At 35.6% G+C, this 23091-nt stretch overlaps 1 protein-coding gene across 8 annotated transcripts in view; it reads right to left on the bottom strand.

Moving 5' to 3' along the window:
* The window catches only part of astn1 (astrotactin 1), a 377633-nt gene that overhangs the window by 93835 nt on the left and 260707 nt on the right, over positions 1-23091 (bottom strand). For all 8 annotated transcript variants that reach the window (XM_058749876.1, XM_058749884.1, XM_058749890.1 and 5 more), the window contains 3 exons: positions 19746-19912; positions 17182-17376; positions 7222-7349 (listed from right to left, as the gene is read on the bottom strand). In XM_058749876.1, the coding sequence (XP_058605859.1) occupies positions 7222-7349; positions 17182-17376; positions 19746-19912 (490 nt within the window). The remainder of the gene's footprint in view (positions 1-7221; positions 7350-17181; positions 17377-19745; positions 19913-23091) is intronic.

Below are 23091 nucleotides of genomic sequence, written 5' to 3'. Positions count from 1 at the left end.
GCAGAAATAACACACTGCCAAGCACTAAAAGCACGGTAGATACTCATCGGTTCCACTCCTTCCCGTGTAGCGACTAGGAAACCTCGCAGACTGAAACTGCAAGGTGGTATCTGCACACATGAGCAGTGATGAAAGAAGATCCAAACATGAAACAGGAAATCTCCAACTCATCGATCCTGCCGGGCCATTCTTTGGGATTACAGGAACTCCCACTGCAGAGCATCCACAAAGGCCTAACTTGATTGGATCCGTCCGATTAAATCTGGGCCTTGTCACTTCTGTGCCGTCTTCAAGAGCTGCATTCGGGAGATTGCCCAAGCACAGCTAATTCTAAGAAGCGGTGAGAAATCCATGTGTCAGCCATTTCACTCAAGTCTCTTTGCAGCCTCCTTTGTGTTTGATGATCAATGGCATCTATTCATCGTCCGCTCACCACCCAGTACCTGCCCAGCAGGCTGTAGCACCTGTGGTGTTTTTGCATCACGTAATGTGTGTTTTGAAGTAATTTCTTTTAGTGTTTTCATTCCAATTGCCATGAAACCGTGCTGGCGTGCGTGTGCCTTTGAAAGAAACCCCAGGCGAATTGTATGTCACAAAGACAAGTGTTGCTTAACCCGGACACCCCACCCTCAAAGAATCTCCATCTGTGGCCATGAATGTGAGTCACCGTTTGCATCAGGAGGCAGAGATGATTTCCCTACTTTCTTTCTTCCAGCAGGAAATCTGCTTAGTGCCAATGTGCTTGCTACATGCATTCCAATTAAATCAAGATGTATTTGCCTTTCAAAGCTTCTCGGCCTTCTTCCTTTCCCTTTGGAATAATTGATGGAGTCCTCTGGTCCTATGATGAATGACTTCCAACCCAGAGATGAATAGAAAGATGAATGCGTTGCCCTGAGAGGGTTGGGAGGAACGGCTCCAGGAGTGCTGACATAGTGACAAATACACTGACCATCGCACCAACTTGCCCAAATCAGCAAGGGAGGGTGGCAGAGGCCTGACAACTTCAACGACTGCTCGGGTTTGTGCCACTTGCCCGTACCGTACCCAATTACCTGAGCTAGTAACTAATTTAACCTCAGGTGAGTTTCAGAAGTGACGTCTCGAGACAGTCGAGGGAAAAACACAGCGATGATGTATTAAGGGCATGGGCGAGAAACAAAAGCTTATCTTAAAACAGGAGTTCAATTTCAAGTTCATTTTACCCTACTTCTTAAATGCTGCCGCAAAGAATTTTGCAACGAGGTTACAACGAGCAGCAAGAAAGAAACACCTCATTTAAAACTTGACTGTGACTTGAAGGGACAATAAAATCAAGACAAAAAAGGATATATATGAAGTCCTGTAATTTTCTACCTGGTCTCATGGCATAAACGTACCTGAGGGCACTTTTTAGCAAGACGCGAAATACGTACCAATAAGTACATATCACTGCAGTTTCCAAAAGAAATGAACACTAGAGGCAGTAAAACTCTGATGCCTTTTATTCCTTTTCACTCAAATTTCTTGACTTCAAAACAATATTAATATGCTGGCAGATTTGAAAACTGATGCTTCTGAATGTTAGAATTACACATAGCCAGGCTATCCAGCTTCATATCTATGGGTTTTCATAGACGGTAGGTTTATTCGGTAGCTCACGGAGTACGGAGACGTACTTGAGAGGCGAGGAGCTCCGGTTCGAATACCGTGTAACTACGGTTTGACAAAGCAGTTCAAATCTGCATATAAGAAAGTTAAAATGGCATGGTTGCATCAACAACTGCGTTTTTATATCAGTTTTGCATTTTTATATCAGATAGTTAACACTATCGGGTAGGTTTAGGGTTGGGTTTGGTGTAGGGCAGGGGTTGGCAACTGGCGGCAAAAACTGGCCACCAGCAATACTATCCGGCCCGCGCCTGCAGCCAGATTATTTTGATAGCGACTGGTTCTGAAATAGATCTGTCATGACAGCAACAGTTACTCACAATCAGAGTAGGCATACGTGAGCGGAGCGGTGTGATTTTGAATGGAGGGAGGAGCGGATTTTTTAAAAGTTGGAGTATCGTGGTTTTCTCTCGCTCCAAGAGCGCTGCACCACCGCTCCATCATGAGTATGATTCATGCCAACAGCCCGTAATATAACTGCATATTTAGCAGGAATTCATGAGCGGAACATGTACATGAGCGGGAAGTTGTAGTTCTCAAGGAATTAGTTTGTTCCTTCTAGATACTGAATATTTTCAGCTGAAAGCATGATTTAAACAAGTACAACACTTATTCACAAGCAATCGCTCTATCAATAATGCATTTAAACAAATGTAGCCTAATCTTACTTCATCTGTATCCGATCTGAATTTCTAGGGGTGGCACAAGTTACAGAGGGTGATCTGTGATCGCGTGCAATTGTTTATACGCGCTATTTTTTCCGATTTCACTTTCACTTTCGAACATGTTCGAGAGGGGAGAGGATGGAAAGGGATGCATCCCCAATCCCCCCCACCCACCCCCCGTTTGTGTGTAAATGCACTTTTTTTTATCAGTTTTATTTCGATAAACATGACACAATACGCTATAGCATTAATATAACATGAAAAGAGTTTGTAACCCTATTAAAGCACGGGATGAAATACAGTGAGTGAGTCTGGTAAATTGTGAATTAGCTGTCATCATCAGAGCTTGTGCAACCAGCCACGCTGGAGAAAATGAGATGACCGTAACCCTCGTCTGGTCGCGAATCACTCTTGCTGTAGCCTACTTTGATAGGCTACACTGCTTCAAGTCAGATGCTGATTGATCTGCTCAAATCGAACACAATTTTATGCGCTTTGCAGACGGTGTGCCCATGCTCCTCCAATTAATTATCCATTAACGGTTTAAATAAATAAGTTCGATAAGAAAACTGAGGGGGCAATGCCATCTAGTGGTGAATATTTTTTTTGGCCCGATGCCAAACTTACTTGCCGACCCCTGGTGTAGGGTAACACGATAGAGCATTAACTTTAGTGACAGTCCCCGGATATTTGAATTCTGAACCGCCGCAATACGTACACTGTAAAAAAAAAAGTTGAGCCAACTTAGAATTTTAAGGCAACCAGCTTCAGCAGATTTTTGAGTTTTCTCAACTTGTCGTTTTAAGTTTATACAACAAAAATAAGTTGAGCAAACTCAAAAATCTGCTGAAGCTGGTTGCCTTAAAATTTTAAGTTGGCTCAACTTTTTTTTTTTTTTTTTTACAGTGTACCTTTATCAACGTAATAAAAACGTGCCAGGGTTCACGTATTGAACCTGTGTTTTAGTGCCACTCAGTGGACATTTCTTTTGGAAACTACAGTGATATGTACTTATTGGTACATATTTTGCGTCTCGCTAAAAAGTGCCCCCAGGTACGTTTATGCCATGAGACCAGGTTGGTAATTTCCCACATATCACACGAAATAACATGTCTATAACAATTTTTACATTTTTTTTAAGGTTTTTTTTTTTTTTTTTTTTGAAGTCTCATGCTCACCAAGGCTGATGCATTTGATCAAAAATACAGTAAAAACAGTAGAGTATTATTTAAATTTAAAATAACTGTTTTCTGTTTAACATATTTTAAAATGTAATGTATTCCTGTTACTGCAAAGCTGAATTTTTAGGAGCCATTACTCCAGACCACAGTGTCACATGATCCTTCAAAAATCATTCTAATATGCAGAATATCAGTATTGAAAACAGTTGTGTTTGGTGTACTTTTGTGGAGACTGTGATTAAAACAAAAGAAAACAAAACAAAAATTGTCTTATTTTATATTTCTATTTAATTCCCTCTTGTTACACATTTAAATTGACTGTGACAGCATCAAAAATAATCTTGTGTAACACAAAAATACCTTTATTGGACTTGAATCACAGTGTTCTGCTGGTGAGAGGACAGAAGATGCGCACTCCAAAGAGCTTTCTATGGATGTAATTAAAAGTCTGAATGGCGTACATGTGTCTAATATAACTAATGAGTCGTGTATTATGCATAATTTGCAGTTCTTGCAAAAGAGGAGCTTGGAGAGCATCAGGTGCAGGGGTGAAGAGTCTGAACTGTTGGAGAGCTTCGCACCGAACCACCTGCCTCGTATGCCTCCCTCCCAGGCCTGCAGCACGTCACACTGCAATAGATAAATAACCTCTGTCTTCACAGCCAAGGCCTCAAGCATGACTGACAGAGGATGACTCTTCTAGATTACCCATTTTAATCTTCCAGCAAGTATCCAATATGACCTCTCATAAGTCTCACCTGATGCCATGACCATTATGTCTGAAGACCAGCTATGTCAACCATTGTTTCATTGAGCGAATGCACCTGCACTCCCCAGAAGCTCAAGCAATATTACAGACCCACACCGGACCATTTCATATACTTATGACCTTTAGACTGGATTACAAATTGGAATTGAATGGTGGTTGGGGAATCAAGTTAGCCATAATAAAACTGCTGTAAAATGTGTTAAATGTCAGCTTTTCCTTCTCTAAATTTAGCACAGGGCAAAACTAGCTGTTCAACAACTAGGGCTGGGAATTTAAAGTGTTAATTTACTGCAATCTAAAAATTGTATTTAAAAAAATAACACATTTAGCATTTAGTCATGCTGCTTACACTGCTATAATAAAAATATAACATACCTACCCTAGTAAAAAAAAAATAAGATATTTAAAATACATTTATTTTATACTAAGTATAGTTCAAATCTATTAACATATTTACTGACATACCGCTCAAGACTTACTGATATAAAAAATTATAATTAAACTTTATTTGGAGCATCACCTGTGCACAATGCACATTTCTTAATATTAAGCCTAAAATGTGTTTTAATGTCACTATTGATAAGGATTGTATGATCTTTGAATAATATCGGTCTTTAAATGCAAGATATTTAAAGTGTACCTGAAGTTATACTTGCAATAGTTCCACTTCAGCACGATCAAATATACTTAAGTATATATTTAGTTGAACTTCAGGATTACTTACAGACAATTAAAGTGCATTAAGTACAAAATTAGTTGTTCCAATTTATCAGACTTTAAGCATACCAGTTTAGTATACTAAAAATACAATTTCAAGGTATTTTATTAAATACATAAATATCTAAATGTTTTTGCAGTATCCTCTGCATGAAAAACATGTATTTCAAATACATTTTAGTATATATTTCACTAAATATCCTTAAAACAAGACAAATTTACATGAAAAGGACATGTAAGGTATTAAGACTTAATATTTTTGTGTTAATCATACACCTTGCAAAATTAACTTGTTATTTATTTATTTAATTTTTTTCAACCATCAGAGCAATTCAAATTTGAAGTACCACCTAAAAAACATGCTGCCCAAAACACTGTCTGACTAAACTTAGATGATAGCAAATCAATGTTTATGAACTGTAGTTTAATGCAATTGTATAATTGTATGTGTGATAATACATAAAAATAAATAATTAGAAATAAGAAAAATTATAAACATTTTGTCTAATAAAGTCACTTTTGTTCATGTCAATTCAGTGTTTTACTGTCTTTAAAGTATCTTCATTTATAAGCTTTTCTCATCAAGTGCTGATCAATTCCAGTTGCATTTTTTTTTTTTTTTTGCCAATCCATAAACTGAAGAATGCTTCAGATTTATTCAAGGACTTATGACAAGATACACATGAAAAGATATAATATATAAAGAAACACAAATATATATGTATTATAGTACATAACATTCTGTAGCAGCAAATAGCTGCAGGGCAAAGAAAACATAAACAAGCACATAAGATTTCTATTCTGTTTGGCCTTTCCTGCTGTTTATTTTACATCAGACCTTAAGGACTATAATCCTTCATTCTTTGGCAGTATGATATGGGTGGCTGAAGCCAGAGGGGAAGAGTATGATGAAAGATGCAGCATTCTGAAGCCTCATTTGACGGTACTGGATTTCCCCGCTCCCCCCTTTTCTTTCTCATTAACGGGAGCATAAAGTTGACCCCCCACAGCATTTGGGGTAAGGGGCTGCCGTGCAGAATACTAGTAGTGCGGTAAACTCCAGAGGGGAGTCAGATTGGTCAGCTAATGAGTCCTGACAGAGGCAGCAGCGTCCAGAAGCTCCTGAAAAATGATTTTGTTAATACCCTCTCCGTTTTCTGCCTCTTCATCATCCACTTGATCTGGCAGGAGATAATGTGAACCAGTCGAGTTGTTGCAAGTTTTAAGAAAATTTATAACATATGCACACAAACAAAAACACTGAAGATGGATGTGGAGTGTCTTGACCTGGATTGACTTTGAATAATTTTCCCTTCTTAAAAAACAATTAAATAAGCAATAAAGTACTAGAGGCTGTGCAGTTTTATGACAAGCAGCTACATGTGCAGTGCCGTGAAGCCAGGACTATCTGTTTTATAAAAGCAGTTCTAGCATTAGAAATGCTGAACGGACTTGCTGTGATTGTGCTTAGCAAGAAATCCATGTGAAGAGAGTTACTATTATGGATTTAGCAGCAAAGAAGAGGAATTACTTAAATAATGTCAAGAGCGAGATTAAGAGGCTTACTTAATCAAGACAAACATTTTATAATCTCTAAAACTAATACAATGTTTTCAAAGCTTAAAATTGCTATTTGTTTATATATCTCTTGATAGTGCTGAAAAAAGTATACAAACTGTACAAAACATAAAGTATGAGTGCATATAACAATACATTTTGTCCAGTATTAGATATATTTATGTCATTCTCACACAGAAATATAAATATTTGATCACATTTTCATACACATATAAAATATTCATATCCGTGCTATTCAAATGTGCCCTCTTTCTTTCATTCTTGTTAATCTTTTCACAAAGTTTTCGTTCTTTTTGCACTTGAAATATACAGTGTGACTCAGCTCTCTGAGCCAACAGAACACAACACCAAGCTCTTCTATGCATGAGTCACTGACTGACAAGATAAAGCCCTTTAGCCTGTTATTTCATGAGGTGGCCTCAGTGAAGCAGTTATAATATTTATCATAAGATATTGTCACTCAGCTTATGTAACACTGCTAGCGCCAACTCCATCAAATAACACTGCTCCTCAAATGAATAAGGTAACAGGTTACACAATTCATCTATCTGAACGGTTTTTAAACCTCAAAATGGTAATACAGAACTGTATTGGGTGGCTTCTTACAACAATGTAGCCACTGAGATATTGAGTGATTGATCAGGAATTTATAGGTTCTTACCAGTCAGGTACTCTGGATCAGGCACTGGGTCAGACAGCTCCTCATGACACTGGGCTTCAGTCGGCACAGACGCAACCACCATGCCATCCGGGAGCTGCTGCTCGATGCCACGGGCAAAGTTCTTCTGCCTAGACAGCAGAAGATAAAGGAGACAATCTACTCAAAACACAGTCCCATGATCATTCATCCATCAATCACACAAATCCTACTTTTCTGCCACATCACTGTAGCAAAACCTACAGAAAAATATACGATCGTGCCTTTCTTCATTGTTGGTTAAAAGCTCATAATGTTAATGTTTACTGGCTATTTTGATGTAGGCTACTTTATCCATATTTCATAATATTTTCTTATTCTTTCTTCTCTTCATTTAGCATTACTGTTCTAATGGATCATTTTGTTGATCAAATTGCCATGAAGTACCACCTTTTTGCTGTTAGCAGGTCATTTAAATAAAACTTATATAAAATGTATACAAAACATATAGCTTTAGATGCGATTTACACTAAGTGAAAATATTAGTATTTTCTTTGCACTAAATGTAAATAATAGTTACATGCAATTTGCACTAAGGGTAAATGTTGTTGGATGCTATTTATATATATTTATGCTTTCACCACTGTGTATTAAAGTAAATTGTATAACAGTATGCTGCATATTCAGTGTATATGTTTCTATTTAATAATAAATAAATAGATGCTTATTGGAAACTTGAGGCGGATTTGAACTTGGTCAGGCACTATTTGCACTTAGTGGTAATAGACATTCTATTTATTTGTTAAGAATATTTGGTTTAGATAAAATATTAATAATAATAAAAAATATGTGCACAACTCAAAAGTGGATTGACAAATGTAGAAGGGGCTTCTAGGTCAGACAGAATAAATATAAATAAGCACAAAGGCATGAAGTGTAAGTGGATAGGATAAATTTGGAATGGTGTTAAGACATTATTTTCCATTATATTACATAAATATCATGGGGAAGCACTGAAAGAAGGTAGAGCAGCTGAAAGAGAACAAGAAAAAGCAAACTGAAGAAAGCAGTGCGCAATGAAATAACTGTATATCTAAATGAGATCTTCTGAAGTACTATAGACTAGAGGAAAGAGTAAGAAAATACAGTTTGAGTTTAAACAAGAAAATAGAGATAAAAAGCAGGAAGATGGGTTAAACTAGATATAGTTTAGTTTCAAAGCAATGTGAACAAATAAGTATTCATTGGACTGATGGATAAACTGATACAACAGCAAAAGATGCAAAGATGCACAAACTAGAAACTCTGACTCAAAAATTATCTATGTATCTTAAGTTAGATCAAGGTTAAACCGAACAATGTGTGGAAACCGAACAATGCGATATAAAAAATGTATGTCAAAAAAAGTATGAATAAAAGCAGGAAAGGAGAATACAGAATGAACTATTTCCTTTTCAAGGCAAAATAAGCACCTAGAAAGCACACCAGGGAAATACATAGAATGCAACAAAATTCTAAACCGATGCCTGCAAGAGCATCTAGTAAATGAGCGAGCATTCAGGAAATTGTACCAGGAAAAATTATGCAATCTAAATATCTCTTCAAGCATTACTGTCATATCCGATTTATAAAGTGGACTTGGATGAAAGAATTATATTATCTCCGAATACACAGAGCACTGTACAAATAATTGGGCTTAAAGAGAGAGAGAAAAAAAAAAAATTAAGCCAGAGGCTTGCGATATGCATTTCATCTTAATATCAGAATGAAAAGTGGTTGAAGTGGAACAGACTATCATTTATATTCGACAAACAGTCATATATGTGGAGGTGTACAGTGCTAAATACCCCCACTTCCTGGATGACTCAAAAAAGTTGAGCTATTTATAAAGAAAACAGCCATTTACTTGGCTAAATAATAGTAATATCCTCTATTATTCATAACCCAGAACATTACAAATCAGATTCTACTGATGTATATTAGATTGAAGGTTTTCTAGGGCAAATTAAATCTGGCATAAACCTCAAAAACTGTTCCCAAATACGCCCTCTCGGGTGTGCTGGAAGGTACACTGGAGCACATTCTGCAGAAATTTCTCTGAACACCAGGGGATTTCCTCCCCACATCTAATAAAAATGTAAAAAAGTTGTTTCTCTTGTCAAACTTGAAGCTTACGCTTCAATAGATACTCGCATATTGAAATATTAATAGCTCTGCGTTATTGCTTGTCAAAGTCACATCTGATAAAAGGTTCAGTTCCCCACGGAGCTGGTGCAGCTAAATAGAAATGTGCAATAAACTTAGGGGCCAGTAATTTTAATGAAAATGATGCATACGGTTCTTAAGTTTCTGAAAATTATTATGCGGCTAAAAACCCATGTGAATTAAAATGTCTGTGATTTTTGGTGCATAGTAATAATACAAATAATAAAGCAATATTAAAAATAAAATCTTACCACAACTTTCTCTTAATATTAGCTTATGAAATCAACTTCAACAAACTTATATGTATGAATAAACCTGCATTTTTGTCTAAAGTTTGAAATGCTTGTTACTTTTCCTGTGGAATTCACTAAAAATATAGACTGCATACAGAAAAGTCTCCTCAGTTGCAACATAACTTCATTAATCATGTGCGTCGACAAAGAACGGACACACAAAAGGGAGATTTCAGCAATCATATCTAGCAGCACGGTAATTATAGACAGAACATGCAAGTTTTATAAGATGCTCTGGGCATCACAGGTGGGATTATCTGTCGAATGAGAATAAGGGAAAAATATAAATAATTCAAAATGCACAATTTTGAGTGTAAAACTAGGTGAACTGTAATAGAGTATAATACTGATAGAATATGTCTTTAAAAGACATAGAAAATGGCAGGCTCAGAAAGCTAACACACTAAAAGTGCTGGAAAACGAGAACTAAATTTTTCAGTAAGAATGTTTAGTTTTCTTTCGGTTTATATAAGTAATTTCATTAAGTTCATTAAATTTCAAGTTGTGTGAAGTTGATGAAGTTGATATTTCATTGCAGGCAAGATAATGAGATATCCAGTTGTCAATTAATATCATTAAGAGATGATTTCACGCATAATTAATCATAATATGTGGGCCCGAATGAATTAATCTAGAATGGCTGAATTTTGAGCACGTATTTGTAGCTTGTTTAAAGCAGAAGTTTGTGATTTCTGTGCCACTACACAGAACCGAGGTCAAAGAAGTTTCCTTGAACACAACCTCAATCAAACAGATTGATTGAGTCGGTGTTGCTGTGTTGGGCTGGTTAAGACGCTTGAACAACCAGAAACATTTTATTAAACTAATTATTATTATATAATTACAGTTCATAATAATTAAAAGTACTTTTTTTCATGTAATTACATAATACATACAGAACCTTTTTTACATTATAGTTGTGCTAATATCATTAGCACAACTTGAAATCAACATTCCATTTATAAGAGAAAATTCTAATTATAAAGGAAAGTTAGAAGAGCATTTAAAAAAATTAGTCATATGAAAATAGCTCAGACTTCAGGCTTTTAAAAATAATCAGACTGTTCACAGCCCATGTGTGATGTTTTAATTTAGTGCTGGGAGAAAGGTAGCACTTTGAGTTTCTTGCTGTGGATAGAAACATCCAACTGGGAGATTTTAAGTGAGGTAGAATCATGATTCTGCAAAGTCCTAATGAGAACAAAGGGCACTAAAAAATTCATTAAAACCAGCTCAAAGCATGCTGGGAAGGAATGGAAGTGAAACTGGTTAAGGCTGGAACCCAGAGGAGAAGGAACGTAATTAGGAAAGGGCACATGTTTTAGGTGGAAAGTCTCATGATGATAAAACAGAAATCAAAATTAAATCCTGCCTGGCAATGCACACAAGACAATATGGAGGAGGAAGTAGGCGCGAATATTTGGAGCGCTCTCTAAAATACTGTGTATAGTATTTTATTAAGATGTCAACAAAATGTTTGCATAATTTACTTGCTTAATTTCTTTGCACTCTGCTCTACAAATGCAATGGTACACAGATATGGACTGCTACTCAGCAAGACTGCTTCTCAACAAGCTGGAGATTTTGGCAGCAGTGCGATAGGAAGTTTTTGGATAAAGACAGTAGCACGGCCTTGAGCATAACATCCAGTAGTTAACGCACACTCAGTGTACCGTATTTGAAGAACACACTGTGCAAACCCCTGTATATGTGTGTGTGTGTGTGTGTGCAAACTTCAGAAATACGCAGTAAAGGTTGGGTTGTCAGAATATGTATGCCTCCCTTTCATTTTCTATGTAGACGTTCTGACATTCTCTGTAACTGTCCATCAAAGTAACTAAAAGCAACTGACTACAAACACCATAGAAATGCCACAGCAACTATCCCAAAACAATCCATCCATCCATTCATACACCTACCTACCTACAGCACATACCTATAAGTACAGCTTGTAAAACCTAAATTTCAAGCTTTTAGAACTATTTTAAACTTCTTGACAAACTTTGGTAACACTTTATTTTAAGGTTTCCTTGTTGCACATTACATGTACTAACTGTTATAATAACAATAAATGACGCATAATTACATGCAAGCCAAACCCTAACCATAAAGTAAGTGCCATGTACTTAATTAATATTACTCAGTACTTAAATGTATAATTACACTGTTACAGGGACACCTTAAAACAAAGTGTAACCCGTGTAAACCCCTTTACCTGTCTGTACTTTTACAATGACACTGAATGGAGGTGTTTAAGTTTAAATTTCAGAATACTAAAAGAATGTTCACAAATTTATCAAATTTCTGTTATTATTAGATAGAGACAAAGAGAGAATTTATAGATATATTTGCGTGGCAATTACAAAACTGGCACATAAATAGCACTAATGTGTAAAAATGGCACCGTAACATGTCAATTACTGCTTGGGGAGGTGCCGATTGGGCTTGCAACATGCCAGATGCTACATCTCAAAAGACTATGTATAATTAAAATGATAAGCAAGGGCATGCAGTTGGCTTGCAAATACAAACCAGGATGAACTAAAAGCTAAATTAAGCTGACAATTGACAAGCACACAGAGTGGTATTTTGAGATGGAACTGACTGGAATGGACACATTCTTTCAGTGTTATAGTATTTGTGTGTTTAACAGAGATATGCATTAGCATTTAAAAAGGAAACACGTGGGAGAAAAATAATCAAAGTGTAAGCTAAAAGACTACTTAGGGTTGGAAAAAAAAGAGGTTTTGTTTTTGAGAAGGTAATAATACTGTCTCTATCGAAAACAAAATGTAAGATATTTTGTATATAAACACTGGACCCCACTGACTTTCATTCTTTGGACAAAAACACTGAAATATGAGTAAATGATGAAAGAAAATTTAGTTTGAACGAAGTAAGCTTTATACCAAATTGCAACTTTTGCCAAAACACTAAATTGAACAGAATTGCTAAACCAGAATTTTCAATATGATCTCAAATTGTTTACTTCAAACACTTCCATGTTCAGAATATCTCGGCTTTTAAAAGCAACCTTAATAAATCTGCCCTCCACATTCCCTGTTTCATGACTGTCCTCTACATTTCTTCATAAAAGTTACTTTACAGAGCAAGGAAACATCCAACAACACACCCTCGCTGCAATGCAGGGCTTTCAAAATGGCATGTTCATCTGTCTGAGAACACCACTGACCTGAAAAAGCATCAAACAGGAGCTAATACATTCTGCATTGTCTATTGGGCAGGTTGTCACAGGAAATACATTCCACCTCACGTTCAGGATTAAACAGCATGAAAATGTAACCATGCCTTTCAGATATGAGTCAGATCGTAAAAGCAGCTGCTGTGTGACAACCCAGACTTGTGGGTAGTAACTTTTGGTGAAACGCCAAAGGAAACACACGGCCTTGTGTAAGTTTAAAACGGAATAATAAACAACTTCAACCTCTCTGGATGGATTTTATCTGGCAGTTGCTCACTCTTTTCCCTGTTGCATCATTTTGGAAAGAGATGAATCAGAGTTACCTCTGTAAGTATATGTTTAATTCCTCCTGAATTTATTGAGTGTACATTGCATGCATATGCATTGATGTACATGAAATATGAATCATTTGCCATGCTACTCAATCTCACTTTCTCTTTGAGAAGAATTCACTTGGCACTCAAAATCCATAAAACATGGCACTAAATGTGTTCAAATTAAACTGTAATATTTAAAGTCACTGTCATTATTTTCAGCACAAATACCCTTCTTTCTATGTGAATAAGGCTTATCAGAAACTATATACAGAGAATGCTATTTTCCTGGGACAATATGTGCTGTGTTACTAATGCCCATGCAAAGCAGGTGTTAACAAACTTTCTTTTAAAAAAAGATAATCGAATGATAAAAAAGAGCATTATAACTTAGCATATTCACTACCGTTCAAAAGTTTGGTGTCAGTAATATTTTTCTAATGTTTTTGAAAATGGTCACTTGTGCACACAAAGGCTGCATTTATTAGATCAAAAATACAGTAAAAGTGGAAACTGTGATACATTTCAGTTTCAATGATGAATCAAATGTTCAAAAGAACAGTATTTATTTGAAATTATTATTATTATTTTTTTTTTTACAATTTACTCAGACCACATTGCTAAAACTGCAGATTTGCTTTATTCAACATCAAGAAGATCAGGCCCTTTCTTTCGGAACATGCTTCACAACTCAAGCCCAAGCTCTTGTTCTGTCCAGACTGGACTATTGCAATGCTCTCTTGGCAGGTCTTCCAGCCAGTTCTATCAAATCTTTACAATTAATCCAGAATGCGGCAACAAGTTTAATTTTTAATGAGCCAAAAAGAATGCACGTCAGACCTCTGTTTCTCAATTTGCACTGGCTACCAATAGCTGCTCGCATAAAATTCAAGGCATTGGTGTTTCCTACAAAACCACCACTGGCTCTGCACCCCTTTACCTAAATTCATTACTTCAGACTTATGTGCCTCTAGAAGCTTGCATTCTGCAAGTGAACGTCGCTTTATTGTGCCATCCCAAAGAGGCACAAAATCACTTTCACGGACTTTAAAATTAAATGTTCCCTCCTGGTGGAATGACCTGCCCAACTCAATCCTTAGCCATCTTCAAGAATTGGCTAAAAACACATCTCTTCCATCTTTATTTGACCCTCTAACACACTCTCTAATCTAATTCTTTTCTTAAAAAACAAAACAAAAAAAAAACGTGCCCCTCTTAGGCTTGCACGCTATTCATCTACTAACTGCTTGTTTTCTTTAAAAAAAAAAATCTTTGTATTCTATCTATTTCTTTTCTTTTTATTATACAATTAACACAAGCAAGAAAAGGCCTCTAACACTAGCTTGCTCTATTCTTTTTCTATTCTATCGGTTTTCTTTTTCTTTATTATATAATAAAAAATTAAAAAACCTTGCTACGTGTACTGCGTTAAGCTAACTGAGACTTGTTATAGCACTTGCGTATCATTGCTCTTTTGTTGATTTTGATTGCTTCCATTGTCCTCAGTTGTAAGTTGCTTTGGATAAAAGTGTCTGCTAAATTACTAAATGTAAATATAAAATTGTGAATGTCTTTACTGGCACTTTCGATCAATTGAATGTTGCCTAGCTGAATAAATTTATTAATCACTTAATAAATAAATAAATAAAAATAATGTTGAACCCAAAGAAGTATAAATCTGCTTAAACCTCCCTATCTGAACATTCACAACCAATTTGTGTGCAAATTGTATGGAGGTGTTTAGCACATATTCTGTGGATATTGTGCACCTTTAACAGATTTGCGTAATTTCTTTATTGAATCAGGCCCTAAAACAACAGAAACATACAAATAAATGGTATTATTAGTGAATACTATTTATTCTTAGTAAATTCCACCTTCAGTGTCTCATAGTGAAATAAAAAAACAAACATTTAACCACCAAAACTCTCATTAATCAAACATAAAAAACATTTAAAACCTCGTATTAGATCAGATAACCTTACCTTGAATAACCGAAAGGCAAGCATTTGTCTCAATTAATCATACAAGTGTTTTGTTTATCCATGGCGCTAGCTTTAAAGATTTCCATTCCTCACCCTAGAAGATCAAACAACATTTCATTTCCTGCCGCTGCTTCTCCTGAGCACCAGCATTTCGACTATTTCCTCAGGTCTGAAATTAATTGTCGAAGCCCTGCTATACTCTATGAAGGATTAATGAACTTGCCGTATCCTCCTTTGTTCAACTGAAGATCTAGTAGATTCAGCTGGCCCAATTAAGCCCCATTAAACCAAACTTGCTTATGGTCACTTTTAATTTGCTCCTCGCCATTCCACATAATTAGAGCACGCGTTAGGCCCGGGCCTCTCAAAAGGTGAAGAGAACAGTCCTGGAACATGAGGGCCAGTTGTGCTTTTCAAAGGCTGTCTAAACCCAACGTCTCTCCGGGTGCCTCCAAATGAGATCAGAGCTTTAGAGATTTGGCTTCTTGATAATATTAACTCTCCTCCCACTATTTCTCCATCACTCAGGCCTCCCTCCTCCCGTACCGCGCCAATCAAACCATGTGGAGTAAATGGATAAACTGCTGCAGGAAACTGCGCCTGTAAGTGTCCCTGTTTAATTTAAGGGCCGTCAATGACTTTGCATGGTGACCTTTAGGTTGAGCTGACCACAGTGCTCTTTTAATTAGAGGAACCTTCAAAGGGTCTTTGTGTGTAACACGATTCTGCTGTGCTGTATTTCACAGGATTTGTGATTTTATTAAATTAGACTTGATGATTGGATAATGTAATTGCAGTCCATTTAAGACCTACAGTACAAAGACAATTTCAGACAAATACTGGACATATAGTCTATGCTATCAATAGTAAAAAAACTAAAAATACAGTAAAATTAAAAATATTCACAATATATTTTGTTTTGTTTTGGGGGGAGCATACAATAAAAGTCAATGGGGTTTTCAGCGTTCTTCCTTTTATTTATTATTTTATTTTATTTTATTTTTGAAATGACATGAGGGTGAGTAAATGGTGACAGAACTTTCATTTTTGGTTGAACTATCCCTTTAACTTTACTAAATATAAACTGTTTGTAGGCCTATGTGGAATTAAATTATTCTTTAAAATAGATGGTTTCAAACAATTATATATTTATGCACCAAGTTGCTTGGCTAAATAAATAAATAATTCAACATTAAGAGAGTTACAGGCTAAAAAAATGAAATACTTGTAGAAAAGAATTAAATTCACTTTGATTGTTAGCACAATAGATATTGTTCCAAAGCAGCTTGAGAAAGAATGTTGGCAGTTCCAACAACAATCGCCTAACATTTAGCAGGTGAGAAAGAAACTTTGGACAAACCATGAATCGCTTAAAAGTGAAGGCCATTTTCTTGCACTGGCACATATTTAAACATATTTACACGTCATACTGGTAAAGGCATACATAAATGTTATTATCGATTAATAGAATATTTTGTGAGTAGGCTATTAGAGTTTTATCATATTAGTATTCCCATCATTAAAAAAAAGCCATATGCCACTTTCAATTCAGAGACGTGCCGGGGCAGGTAGAGCACATGCTATGACTTGTAATTTCCTGATCCTATCCTTCTCTGTTTTCCTTATCATATCCTGTCACCTCGCCACTGTCCTGTCAATATAATTGGCAAAAGCTCCAAAATAAAATAAATAAGCCAGTGGAGGATATGTGTTATGGTTAACAGTTAACTCCACTTTCCAAACAAGCTAAACAACACCCCTTAAGCCTGTTAAGATCACTGTAACAGCAGGCTCCAGTGACGTATAATTCATATTTCTGAACTGGACATAGGAATTTTGGATTTAATAAATCCGAAAGAAAGATAAAGGCGAAATTCAATACCACATTTCACATTATCAGCACAACATTGCTATTAAAAATGAGTAAAAATAAGTCATCAATCATCCTTTGCACTGGTAAAATCGAGCACATTGTAAAACATTACCTGAAGGAAGCCTTAAGGATCTGTCCTGATGTAATCTCTTTGGTGTGGTTATTGTAGCCATAGAAGAGGTCCCCAAACACAGTCTGGTTGGCTGGGATGTCAGCTGTGTCCCCGCAGTCCACTCCCTCAGTGCAGGCTTCTGACAGTGGCTGACATGAGCGGCCGTCTGCTCCTCTCTTATAATCTTCAATACATCTACAAATATATGGCAATGAGAAAAATATATGAAAGGAAGAGAGGAAAGAAGAGGAGATGAGATGGCTGCCAAAGTGAGATAATGCTTGCCACTATCAGTCAAGATACACCAAATTATTCTTCATGATGCTTTTTTCATCATTTTCATACCAAAATTGGTAAAGTCATCAAAAACTATGAAACCATACAAATGAGAATATGGGAACTCTTTGGTGACCAACAAATGTCAATTCAATTAGGCTTCTTCTAACATCCAGCATCCAGTACATTGTCAATAAAGCAGGTCAAATTAATTCATTGTTGACCTGACTGTACACAATACTGGTGATGAATGATTTTACATTATTTTGTTTAAAAAATAAATTTAGAAATAAAAAATGAGATCATGTTTGTTTATTATGCATTATATATGGGTTATTATGAATTAGGATTATGGAGTATTATGAATTAAAGGAATCAGTTATCAATTGAAATCAAATCATGCTTTTTAAGTGAACTAATAAATATATGTAACGTGTAACCATGAATAGGGAACCATTATGATTATGCACTGTGAAAAATGAGTTTTCAAAGTTGTAAATAAACCAGATTATTCAAGTACATTTTACTAGAAAATATTATTTCAGAATTTCAAAACTTCAAAAAAATAATGAAATAAGTTTTGAAATTATTTGTGAAATTTTCTAGCAGTTTCAAGTGAACATTTTTTCACCATCTATTTTTTTTAGTGCATTGCAACTAGTTAAATAAAAAGACTCAAAATATTATTTTATTATTTAAAAATAAAAAAAAATTCTACATCATAAAGACATCACTTCACGAAACAGAGCAATGTGTAGTACTAGTTCAGCATTCAAAACTAGAGGTACAGATAATGATCTCACAGCGTAGCATATGTCATGAATTTAAGCTTGGCAATTCTTTTTATTTACTGCAAAACAGTATCATTGTAATAACGTGACAGCTCACAGGAGTCGTTTATATTTATGGGACTTTGAAACTTAGCTGTCACGTCTGCTCTGTACTACACAAGCAACAGAAAGAAAGAGGTGTCAGGGCTTAAACGCTCAATCTCACTTCTCTTGGTAACACACTACAGTTTTACAGGAAACTGTCATCAGCGTAGGTGAGACACATCCTCTTGGTTGCACATCCATAGCACAGACAACGATTTAAGTGGCTTTAGATTGCCTGTCACATTATCAGGATCTCCAGAGAAAAGGAGAATTATGCACATTTGCCAACTCTAGCCGAAGCGACATGCCTATAACAGCGAATGATCTCTGAGACTATGAATAGGTCAGGAAAAAGGTTATGTTAGCAGGGAAGAAGATGTAAGACAGCGGCTATTTATTCTACCATATTCATATTCTTTACAGCTGACACATTAAAGTCTGGAAGTTGAAGGAATGTTTAGTGTTGTGTGATGCATGCGATGTCATTTCAGAGTAAAAGCAATTCCACCAAGACATGACATGACACAGAAATTGCATTTGAGTTGAGTTCCCTTTAAAAATAATAATATATACACTATCATTTTTTCTTTTTTGAGAGAAGGAAGAAATTAACACGTTTATTCAGCAAGGATGCATAAAATGGATCAAAAGTGACAGTAAAAACTTTTTTCCAACATTGATAATACTAAGAAATGTTTCATGATCACCAAATCAGGATATTACAATGATTTCTGAAGAATCATGTGACACTGAAGACTGGAGTAATGATGCTGAAAATTCAGCTTTGCCATCACAAGAATTTGATGTTTTTGCGGTATTTTTGATTAAATAAATGCAGCCTTGGTCAATATAGGAGACTAAAAACTATTTCAACAATCTTACTGACCCCAAACTTGAGAAACAGCAAATCTTTTTTCAGCACTTGACAAAATATTTTTTTTGGCAAGCTACGGTTTCAGCTTGCATATCTTACCAAGCACATTTTTTACAGGTAAATGTGTGATGACATTTGCATGTTTCATCAAGTTCAGATTTGCCAATTTTTTATTTGAAGCCATGTTCACGCTCAATTTAAATAAACATAGACAGAAATGTGTGAACAGGTAAAAAGTGTGGCAATTCACACAGACAAAAACAGCCACCATGGACTAAGAAAGAACGTAAGGGAAAAAAATCACTGTGAGGTGCTGTGAACTGCATGAATAATCAGCTGAACTAACCATAATGCACTTACTGTGAATTTCAGAACATTATTCAAAAGAAAACAGCAGAAATTCAGTCTTCAAAAATAGCAGGTGTAAATACCAGCTCATACCCTGCTGTTTTAAAAAAGAAGGTTAAGAAAGCCTTGTTAACGTGTCCAGATCTAGTTATCATACAGTCTGTATGTGTGTGTAGAGTGTGTTATCTCACCCGCAGAACATCAGGATGTTGTAGAGAGTAGGGTCCTCCTCTAGAGGTGCCAGCTGCTGAAGGCACAGCTGTTCGCAGCCCCCATTAAAGCCGTCAGAGCAGTCAATGCCAATGTGGTGGTCATAGCAACCGGTGCCATCCTTCATCGGGCTCAAACCAGGAGGACACTGGGGAAATAAATAAATAAATAAAAACAACTTTTAAACATTCTCTGATCTGTAATAATTTCCATTTATCTTTGGCTACTGTAATATACAGTAGAACCCACAGTTTACCATTATCAAAAGAAAAGAGAGCCAATCTGAGGTTGCATAAATCTTTGCATTGAACAGATACAGTATATAGTGACAGGAATGTTTCTGTGGAGGAAAGAAAAAAGAATAGGAATTGAAACAGGATACATTGCTGGCTGGTCTGAAACCTTCATCACTCAATCAACCACAATGCCTCTGACAGGCACTAATGTTAAAAAAAAAAAAAAAATCAACCAACAAAAAGAGGGGAACATAAAAAATAAAAATGTAATAGGATTTCAGGAGTACCATTAGACATGATGTACAGTCGGTAGTAGAATAGATATCCTGTAAGTCTACACTTTAAAAAAATTAAAACAAGAAAATACCATTTCAGTCTTTCTACTTCAGAATTTCATGTTCAATTTAATGTGTTACTTGCCATTTCTTTGCAATTATTTGTGAAATTTTCAAGTTCTAGACAAGTTCCAGTTCTATGCAATGGCGAAAGTTCTAGCAAAGCATGCTAACTGTTCTTTCTTTGGCTGCACTAATGAGCACAAAACACTATTTAGAGTCCCAGCCTCAGAGGAGACATGAGAGCAGTGGATTTATTGATTTATTTACTGTATATTACACTGCTGCCACACAGATCTAATATAAACATGTGATTTCTTTCCCAGCTGTGTGTTTTTAACATAAACTTGCGTGTATTTGACAGTTTAAGCGCAATAAGACATGAAAGAGAACTTAGTTTAATACTCACATACTGTGAGACAGCTGGTTTCTGTGCATTCGTTTCGGATGTGCGCGCTCAGAAACACGTATATCAGAAGTGTAAAATAATAAGGTTTAAAATGCATGATTTCAGCGCTATAGACACGATAATCAAAATCAAACAGGTTTTTTTTTTTTTTGCACAGCCCTATTTTGGAAAAGGGGGCAGGGAGCAGCATCTAATTTGCATGTAAAAAGACATGCACAAAAACAGCATGTTTCTTCTTCCAATCAAATAGGCATTTTCAAAATGATATAATAAATGACCTGTGGGGTATTTTGAGCTGAAACTTCACAGACACATTCTAGGGACACCTGAGACTTATATTACATTTTGTAAAAAAGGGGCATAATAGGTCTCCTTTAAAAATAACATTCTCTAACACTGAAGTTACACTACCTTCTCAACTTCATGCCTGTTTTCTCTGTCTTTTCCCCAAGCTAGTGATGCCACGTTCACACAATGTTTTCTGTCAGCTTTTGGCTTCAAAGGGGATTTGACAGGTTGATTTTTACCTGCCTGGAAAATGGGATAAAATGTGCCTTCACACCTTAAGTTATAAGCTTCATATACTCTTTCTTACGGCAGGTGCCCATACTGTAGATTCAAGATGGTTACATGAAACATGCCTGCAACTGTTCAGAAATGCTTCCTAGGAATCCATATTTTGTAACGAGAAAGCAAAACAATTGAATTTCTCCAGTATTTTGAGTGAAATTTCTACAAAAGAACAAGCTTCTCTACAATTAGTCATTCTCTATTCAAAAATAATTAAAATGAGAGGTTGAAAGGGCATAATTTTCGATCACAGTGGGCGTTGATTCAAGCATTAAGCAGCTTTTATAATAAAATGCATTAAGAAAGAGTAAAATTGTATAGCTCCTAAAAAAATGAAACTAAAGACTATTTTTCCTCTCTTACAATTAGATTGCTAATACTTTTAGGCTATTAATACAAGGTTCTTGAGAGTAAAAAAAATAAAAAAAAATAAAAAGAAATGACAAATAAGTCCATCACAGCATGATATACACTTCACCATCTCGCTTCCTCAGTTTCTTCAGTGGCAGGTTAGGTGTAAAACACACATTTTCTGACCGCCACCTTTTCACTTGACCTCATTCGTATTAGGGATCAAAGCCCAGATGTTGGTAATGCATCTTAGTAGCACATCTTGTCCCTGGATGCATCCGTATTGATTTTGTCAGTTAGCTACAGCTGACAAGACACCTGATTTATTACCAGCAATGTAGAGAGCGCAGGGCACCGAGTCTCTTAACTCATCTGTGGCAGATTCCTTAAATCACAAAGTCCCAGTTTGATCAGCTGAACAGAGGACATTATTGAGGAAAGGGGAGGGTTGTTAGACAGAAAGCAAATTTTTCACATCATTTAACCGCTCGTCCTCATTTGACATTATGACAGTGCTCTAAAGGGGTGCTATGGAAGTTTTATTTATTTTTTTAATACATTTTTTAATAAATATATATATATTTTTTAAATATTGAATAATTATTCAATATTTTATTTTATTTTATTTTTTTGCTTCTAAGCTAGACAGACAAGAAAGAAAAAAAAAACAAACAAAGCAATAAGTTGTGATTTTTCACCTGGAAAGTCAGAACTACTCATTTTATTAGGAATTTCAGTATAGGCAATTTTTAATCCCAAAATCACTCATATTACATAAATATAGTTGTGTACATCAAGGGGCAACAAAATAAAATATTTTGGACGTTGAAAATACATATTCAGATTAAAATATATTTAGAAATAATGACCAAATAAAATAAAAAAACACCAAAAAAATATTAATGTAAATATATTTTAGCATCTACATTGGCCGTATGCTATCTGTATATTTCAAAATATTCAAAATATATATCTTGCCGAATGAGCAATGTCTTTCATTGACTCTTCACTGCATATAAAAACCATGCCACAAGATTTTTGTATATTTGTACATTTTCTTCAACAGCTTTTTTAGTGGGCTAAAATGTGAAATGCCTCAGTTCCAGCTGAGGTCAAATACATATTTACGGTGATTGATTCTGCCTTCTATTCTTCTATTCGATTTAAAAAGAATGGATGAGTCAAAGCATTAGTGAGAGGAAATGGGCAATTTATAATAATTATTTAAAAAGCACTGATAAAGTTTGAAGATTATGAGTTGCCAAGGAATGTGTACATGAAAACACCTGGAACATAGCTTGTCCACTGCAATAATAATAATAGCACATAAAAAATAAAAATCAGCAATTTTTTTTGTCAGTCTCACAGTGAATAATGCAATTCCTGAGCCAAAGTTCAATATTATTGCAGTCTTCTATCTGAGCAC

The sequence above is a fragment of the Onychostoma macrolepis genome, chromosome 02 (genome assembly GCF_012432095.1).
Source record: "Onychostoma macrolepis isolate SWU-2019 chromosome 02, ASM1243209v1, whole genome shotgun sequence".
NCBI classification, from domain to species: domain Eukaryota; kingdom Metazoa; phylum Chordata; class Actinopteri; order Cypriniformes; family Cyprinidae; genus Onychostoma; species Onychostoma macrolepis.
The sequence above is the reverse complement of the archived record's forward strand: the minus strand, read 5'-3'. Positions and strand labels throughout refer to the sequence as shown.